General features: G+C 38.6%; 1 protein-coding gene across 1 annotated transcript in view; it reads left to right on the top strand.

The window, feature by feature from the left end:
- The window catches only part of PTDSS1 (phosphatidylserine synthase 1), a 34,738-nt gene extending 26,880 nt beyond the window's left edge, over positions 1 to 7,858 (top strand). The window contains exon 12 of the mRNA XM_044424321.1: positions 4,524 to 7,858. Coding sequence (XP_044280256.1) covers positions 4,524 to 4,670 — 147 coding nt within the window. The 3' untranslated portion in view covers positions 4,671 to 7,858. The remainder of the gene's footprint in view (positions 1 to 4,523) is intronic.
- Positions 7,859 to 8,418: the final 560 nt, after the last annotated feature.

The raw sequence follows: 8,418 nt of genomic DNA, 5'->3' as shown, positions 1-8,418 counted from the left end.
GGATATGATTTAGGTCATACCTGAGTGGCCTAGTGCTTTTCCCCACTTTCTTCAATTTAAGCCTAAATTTTGCAACAAGAAGCTCACGATCTGAGCCACAGTCAGCTCCTGGTCTAGTGTTTACTGACTGTATAGAGCTTCTCCATCTTTGGCTGCAGAGCACAGAGTCAATCTGATTTCTGTGTTGACCGTCTGGTGATGTCCATGTGTAGAGTCGTCTCTTGGGTTGTTGGAAAAGAGTGTTTGTTATGACCATCATATTCTCTTGACAAAATTCTACCAGCCTGTGCCCTGCCTCATTTTGTACTCCAAGGCCAAACTTGCCTGTTATTCCAGTTATCTTTTGGCTTCCTACTTTAGCATTCCAATCCCCCATGATGATAAGAACATCATTTTTTGGAGTTAAAAGGTGTTGTAGGCCTTCATAGGACTGGTCAGCTTCAGCCTCTTCAGCACCAGTGGTTGGGGCATAGACTTGGACTGTTGTGATGTTGAATGGTTTGCCTTGGATTCGAACTGAGACCATTCTGTCATTTTGGAGATTGTATCCCAGTACTGCTTTTCCTATCTTTCATTGACTATGAAGGCTATTCCATTTCTTCTGAGGAATTCTTGCCCGCAGTAGTATACCTGATGTCATCTGAATTAAATTCACCCATTCCTGTCCATTTTAGTTCACTGATTCCTAAGATGTCGATGTTCAGTCTTGTCATCTCTTGTTTGACCACATCCAGCTTGCCTTGATCCATGGATCTTACATTCCAGGTTCCTATGGAGTATAGATCTTTGCAGCATCGGACTCTCCTTTAACCACCAGATACATCAGCAACTGAATGTCCTTTCGGCTTTGACCCAGTTGCTTCATTCTTTCTGGCGCTTCTAGTACTAGCCCTCTGCTCTTCCCCAGTAGCATATTGGACACCTTCCGACCTGAGGGGCTCATCTTCCAGTGTCATATCTTTTTGCCTTTTGGTACTGTCCATGGGGTTTTCATGGCAAAGATACTGGAGTGGGTTGCCATTTCCTTCTCCAGTGGATCACGTTTTGTCAGAGCTCTCTTCTATGACCTGTCTGTCTTGGGTGACCCTGCACAGCATAGCTCCTAGCTTCATTGAGCTACGCAAGCCCCTTCGCCACGGCAAGGCAGTGATCCATGAAGGGGGATATAAATTTATATAAATATATAAAGTTTATATATGTATATCTCAATGCTAGTGGACCAATTTGGATTAATAAATTAAGTAGGATTCATAAACCAAACAACTTCTCTTTAGTTGTTGCTCATGGCTATGAATATTCTCCCCCAACTCTGGTGTAGAGCATATGTGAAAATATGAAACAGTTAACTACTTATACAAAACAAGCAACAAATAACTAAATGAACTAGCCCTTGTATACAGAGGTTAACTGCTCCCAATTCAGCTTACTATAGTATGACTTAACAGGAAGTTTTGCCTTGATTACAGGAAGTGTGTTTCAGTTGAAATCTGTTGTGATACTGTGTAAAGTTTAGTGCCTGGTTATTTCTCTTACTTATGCGGCCATTTTGCCTGGCCATTTTCCTCCACAGGGAGTTCTTTGTGGCTGGTTTTGCATTTCTAGAGCCTCTCTCCAAACTTAAGTAACCAAATCAGGAATAGTTAGGTAAGAGTTAACACAGCAGGTCAAGAGCCTAAAGTGTAAGTGTAAGAGCCTCCCAACAGCAAATAAGGGGCAGGAGTAGCAGAGTGTATGGGATGGACTCATGCACCCCATAAGAAGGATTTGTATTAGCACAGGAGCTTTTGGGGCCGGTTTGTGTGCACTGAGCCCCTTCAATTGCACATAGCTGAGAGACAGTTACAGATACACTTTCCATTCTTCCCATCCTTGTACACTCCAGATGTTTAGGACTACAAGTCCCATAATCCCAGGTCATTGGCTATACTGGCTGGAGGTGATCAGAACTATAGTCCAACACATCTGGAAGGTGCCAGGTTGGGGGAGGCTGTTCTGCGTCTTTGGAAGAGTTTGGAGGAGTAAAAAATGGTGTGTGTGGTGCACATTTTAACATCCTACTCCTTATGTATCTCCTTTCAGTTTTGAAATCAATGCCAACCCACTTAGAAATAAAAAGTTTAGTAACCAAAAAAAAGTTTGCTTTCTCAAACCATAGCATACATTTTAAAATTATGTAACTTATCTGTTCTTTATATTATATATCTAGCATATGAGAAAACAAGCATATTTTTCTGTAGAATGATCACTTAACATCACTTCCCAGTAATATTTTTCTTTCTTCCATTTTAGAATATGTTCTAATCTTATGCTAACCTGAAACAAAATAAAACTTTTCTAAAATATTGGAAAACAATCTTGCTGTTTATTTAACAACCTAGGTGGCCTACCTTTATACTCCTTATTTTGTTTTTCTTCTTTGAAACATGCCAGCTTGTTTTTCCATATATTTGGTTTTTGTAAGGATTTGAATTAAAATAGTTTTGAATGGGTTACGTTGTAGCACAAGTAAACCTTATATGGTAGTTTAAAATTTTTGTGAACTTTTGTCTGCTGTATTCATTCTTCAGAAGTACAGCCTGCAGTTTGTCCAGTTCCTATATATATATATATTCCTGTTTATAATTCTTTAACCCAGAATATGGATCATGCACTCTATCCAGAGTCTACATATTGGGGATTAAATTATTGTTTGTGAAAGTTTATTTTCTTTTTCTGTTTTGACTGCACTGCTCCTCCTTCATTTACTTTATTCTCTAACAATATCTTCCATAATAGATATTATTATGGAAGATATTACATCAATGGAAGATATTATTATGGAAGATACTACGTCAATATCCGACATTTTATCTTTTTCAAGTTTGTTACTAAAATATATGTATGAATGGATCTGGCTTAGTTACATTTCAAGTAGACCCACTGGAATTTATTGGGCAAGTTAGTCACCCTAAATCCCACTGATTTCAGTAGGCCTACTTTAAGCATGACCAAGTGTGGACCCAATCTGTTCTCATTTGTTTCTGTTACTGTTCTTCAAGCTTTTCCCATTTACTTATTTACCCTTATTTATATCTGTAAAATTATGCTTTCAACCTTTAAACATTAATTATTTTATTTCATTTATTTATTAAAAGATGTTTATCCTGTCCCCTACAAACGTCTCAGGACGGCTTACATTAAGAAAGATATTAACTTGTGCTTGATTTACTTCTGCACCATCCTATGCAGAAGTAATCCTACTCAGAAATCTTGAGTTTAGTGAGATTTACTGCCATGTAAGTGCACATAGATTGCAGCTGTACAGGACAATGCTGTGCATTTTTACTCAGAATGGGCTGTGTTTAATGGAGCCTTTATACTAGTATATTCACTAGCAGTCATAATTAAAACATAGCTAGCGAAATTGATTCAGTGATTTTATTCTTAGTATCGGGCAGTACCCAGCACTGTCATTTTGTAAACTCAAATAGTGCTGGTGGAGTTCTACAGAACCTTTCAGGTGTATAAGAACTTCGCACTAGCACAGGGCAGGGTGCTCTCCTGAGAGGTTTTTCCCTCTGCACATCATCTGCAACTTAGGATCCACTAGCAGAGCAGAATGACACAGTTCAACATTCCCCATACTTTCTGTGCCTTTTCTTGTTTTCTCTCAGCTTCACCTCCCCTGGTTTTTCTCTGTGTACATAAGACAGTTCTATATAATGTAACATAGGCTCTACCCAATCACTGCTCTCCCATTTAATCCCACTGAGTCTACAGTTTTCCATTTAAAATGATTCTCAAATATTATTTCCAAACTTTATTAATTCTTCTTAATTTCAGTGGCTCTGTGCTGGACACCTAGAAGCCCCCCTCCCTTCAGTTATGGGCTCATATGCACAGAACCAGAGTGTGGAGAAAAGCCTTAAAGATAAAAGCATCCATCTCTTTAAAAACCAAATATAGCTTCTCCACTTCACAGTACTCTACATTTGAAGCATCCTCCATGCACACAGTCAGCAGTACTCTGCTGGACCTATCTACCTGTCCCTGATTTCATTTGTTTTAAAATGAGAATTACTCTCTGTGACTAATTCCCTATGAAAAATTCTCATGTGTGAGCCTTAGTCCTCATAAGGATGTTTTAACTTTTTTAAAGAGCAAATTGCTGTATGTCTTTTTATATGCTACTTCTCTGTTTTCTTCCTCATCATTTATATTTGATTTTAATAAAACTTTTAAATTTAGACATGGGATTTGACTGAATGCTTTGGCAGCCCAATGAGAGATTCTCCTTGAGCTTGGCTTTTATAGTTGAAGTACCCAGTGTATACATGACAGCTACCCACTTTACTAATAGAAGGAGTTAGGAAAGATTTAGGAAGTCTAGCCATTAATACAAACAGTGCCTTAACAAGGGGCAGGGGAATAAGTTGGTAGTTAAACCACTAGATGGCATGCTGTATTCAACTAGATTGGGTCAATATGGATTAACAGATCCAGGGACTACATTTGTGAGCAATAAAAGAACTTCTTTAAAATAACCACATATCTCGTGTGTGTGTGTGAATTGTTTGTCAGGAATGGAAGATAGTCTACCCAAACACTCAAGCAACAGTGAGAGCCATTCATCTAGGAGGAGAAATCGCCATTCAAAAACAAAAGTAACCAATGGGATTGGCAAGAGATAGAGAGATGGACAATTTCTAGATTTGTTCTGGAAGTGTGCCTGAGAGCGAAGAAGCAAAACTGGGCCTGGTTCTGAATTCCCTCTTTGAAGGTCAACAAGAAAAGAGGAGGAGATGGAGGGAGAAACAACTTCTTCAACTGGACGTGGACCTTGTTAAGATGGAGCTCATCTGTGTATTGCAAATCATTAGCTGCTGTCACTTGCCATTCACTGGCTAAAATCTAACCTCTTCTGCACTTGACACTCAAAACAGTAATAGTACTATGTTTAAAGGCAAAATAGTTGCTCCTGAGGGGTTCATGTGACAGTCTTAGTTCAAGTAGTGTGATGCCTTCTGAAGGCCTTTCTTGAGTTGTGAACGATAACCCAAAGTTAACTGGCTACCAGTTTTTTATTTCTCTATTTTGTTTTGTCAGTGGATTTTTAAAATTTTTCTTTTGCATTTTTGTCTGCTTTACTGAAAGTTGTTCAGCCTTTTTCTCCATCTGACAGCTGTGTTTTTCTGTGCTATTAGCTTTGTAGGAAATCAGCATTACCATAATTCAGTCAGTAGGCTAGAAAGTATTAGGAAGCTTGTTCATTATTTTGTCCAGTTGATTTTATAATTTCTGGCTCTGTTGAATGTTTGTTTTGTTCATTCCTGCTTTAGATAGTAATGAACCTCTGTTGTGCAACAAGGGCTATGCCTGCCCTAGGCAGCATGGATCCAGACCCAGCCTCCTTTAAACACATGGCTATATCTTATTTATTTTATGGCAGCTCAAGTGTTTCCTGCTTGTTTATCATCTCTTCAGGTATACCAAACAGTCCCCCCCAACCCCCAGCAGCAAAAACATGAGCCCAGTTTTAAAGAAATTAACCCATCCTTAAGTCTTTGGAATCCTCCACCAGGCTGGATAAACTGGCTGATTCAGGAGAGTGCTTATCCCTGGTTTATGTAAGTTTGCTCCACTACTTCCCGGGGTCACTTTTACAGAATGCTTCAATCAGTTTTGTTGTGTTGTGTTTCCTTGTTTATGAAAAAAAGCCATAAAGTACACTAATTACAACGCAGTGTCAAACAAAGCTATTCCCAAGAAAGGGAACAATCAAAATAAGGAATGATTTAACTGTGGAAATTTTGCTACTGGGACAAAGAGGATTTTGCATAGGTTTTGTTTTTTGTGTTTCAGTGGGCTTCCTTTGTTATGTGCCAATTGGGTTAAGGGGTGGTTACTCCAGAAGATTTGGCAAAGGAGATAGGTTAAATAAGAACCCACATCCTTAGCATCACTCTTCATTTGGGAAGTGCTGCTTACTGTGATATTGCCACAGGAAATGCACCACAAGATCTGAAATACGCACAAGATTTGAAAGACTGCAGCATGAAGTGATTGTAAATGTAGAATACCACCATAATCCATGCTGTTTTATGTTCCTAGAGGATCAGCTTTCAGAATGTGATCATTATGCAGCTGCTAATCCAGAAAAAGCTCTGTTGTTCTTTTTAATCACGAATGTGTAGACTTCTGTATCAAGCTGCTATATCCAATTTGCTGAAACTATGCTGAAATTTACAGAATAGGGGAAATGGATGCATCTGTAACATTTTTCTTTCCAACAAATATTGATTCTTCATTGATATCCTGAAAGCTGTGAACTTACATGTTTATGTATTCTTAGCATGCAACATAATTCTTGAATGTAGTTGGGAGAAGCTAATGTAATTTCTTCAGTTTTATCTGATTCTTTGTCAGTTTCTAAAAGGCAGACCAATTTTTTCCTATTTTGTTCAAGACCAAAGCCATAAGATTTTAATTTTCTTGTGAAAATGGCAGGTGGCTTATTGTTATTGTTAATAACATCCAAAGAGCCTGCCTTGTTTTGCAGTGCTTGGAATATGCAGAATTCTGGCTCTGCTGAGGTCAATAATAAAATTCCCATTCACCTTGTGAGGAGTGTGTGCTCTGGTCTGCAGTGCAGTTTCATGTAGAAAAACCACGTTAGGCAGTTGAAATGAGTGCTTATATACACACTTTTCTGTCTCGTACAGATAATGGGTGCATATGCTGACCTTTTGTAAAACCAGAGCTGGTATTAACATTTACAGTGGCTGAAATGCAGTGGGCCATGTGTGTAGGGGCTTTTGAAATACCTCCTGTCAGCAGTTAACTCCCTGAGCATCCTGAAAAGCTGCTTTGAAGAATCCATGTGAATGGAAACAACTGCTGGAAGGGGAAATGGACAAGAGAGCACTATGCACACAAAGACTTTTGCACTTGAACTTTGGTGCCTGGCTTCTGAACTTTCCCCAATTCTAAAAGACTATTTTGCATGAGTAAACTTGCAAAAGGAGCACTCTTTTAATTAGTCCCTTTAGACAACAGAGCGAATGTATCCGTAAATTGAATCCATAATCTGACACCCACTTTAAAAAAATACATTATGTAAAATCCTTAAGTATTGCATGTTCTATGGGCATGTTGTGTAGAGCCATCAAAGTAATATGTACTCTGGGTTCATATTCAGTCTTTAGGGCGATAACATTTGCTCTACATTTTCCATGAAAATGAGCCTGAACAGAAGCAATGGTGAAATGGGGCTTTGATCAGGTCTAGTTATACAGTGGGGTCAGACTTGAGAGTTTCATCCCATAACTAAATCAATTTTGCACATGAGCTGTATATCATCCCTGTACTGAGAATTCTGGGAGGTATGTACTTACATCCATGTATATGTTTTTAAACTTGCTTTCTGACTTTTTTCTTTCCTCCCCGCTATTTTATTTTTCCGCCTGCAGACACCCCAAGCTGTGGTGGGGGCTGTTCTTAAATTAAGCATTTATTGTGTGCTTATTGACAAAGAGGTTGACCTGGTTCCTCTGGAGACTGTACCACCACATCAGTCCTTGATGGGGGAGCCTCACTGTTATGCCATGGCATGAACAGTGGCAAAAGGTTCTAATATTGCAAAAGGGTTTTGATGCAAAATATGTGTTTTCATTCTTTTAAAGAAGGCCAGAAGGGACTTAGAATAAGAATGGAGAAGTCTAGCCACCCAGCGCAAACTTATTACAGCTACCAGTATTAAACCTGGGTAACTCATTCTTATGTGTCAGAGACAATGTCTTATAAATGCATGCAATTTGGTTTCAGCTCTGCTTTTGGTTACTCACCTTTGAAAAATAAAGTCCTGAATGCCTGAGATTAATTTGGTGTTTCTTTTGTTAATGCCTTGATATATATGAACAAAACCCAAATACATTAGCACATAATAGGCTATGTTACATAAATGGTTATTATTCCTTTCAGAGGTATGCTGCATCAATTGCACAGTTGAATTATTTCCCACCTTTCAGCTACTTCATAAAAAATAACTAATCCCTTACACAGAGAAGATGTCATTCTGAGAACCCTTTATCTTTTATGACAGCTAAATATTATGCTGGCTTCAACTTCCATCTCCAGATAAACTCAGCCTGTGAAACATTCCTGAAACCTCCTGCTATCTACCTCTCAGGATGAATAGATTGTTAAGTTTGAGGGCTTTTCTCAGCATGGAAAGAGGATAAATATAATATTCATTTAAAAAAAGCATTATCTAACATTCCCACAAAGCATGGAGGGCAGCTAGGAAGTCTGTTGTTAGAATACACACTCTGTAGGTCATTTTGGCTGTAATGACCTACAGCCAAAAAATATGCTGGATTTTTCAAGTTAACTGGTTCCCCTACCTTTTTGCCTTGTTTCTTGTCCCACCTCAAATCCCTC

The sequence above is a fragment of the Varanus komodoensis genome, unplaced genomic scaffold (genome assembly GCF_004798865.1).
Source record: "Varanus komodoensis strain SLA01 unplaced genomic scaffold, ASM479886v1 scaffold14_1, whole genome shotgun sequence".
Taxonomy (NCBI): domain Eukaryota; kingdom Metazoa; phylum Chordata; class Lepidosauria; order Squamata; family Varanidae; genus Varanus; species Varanus komodoensis.
Note: the sequence above shows the minus strand (reverse complement) of the source record. Positions and strands in the feature narration are given on the sequence as shown.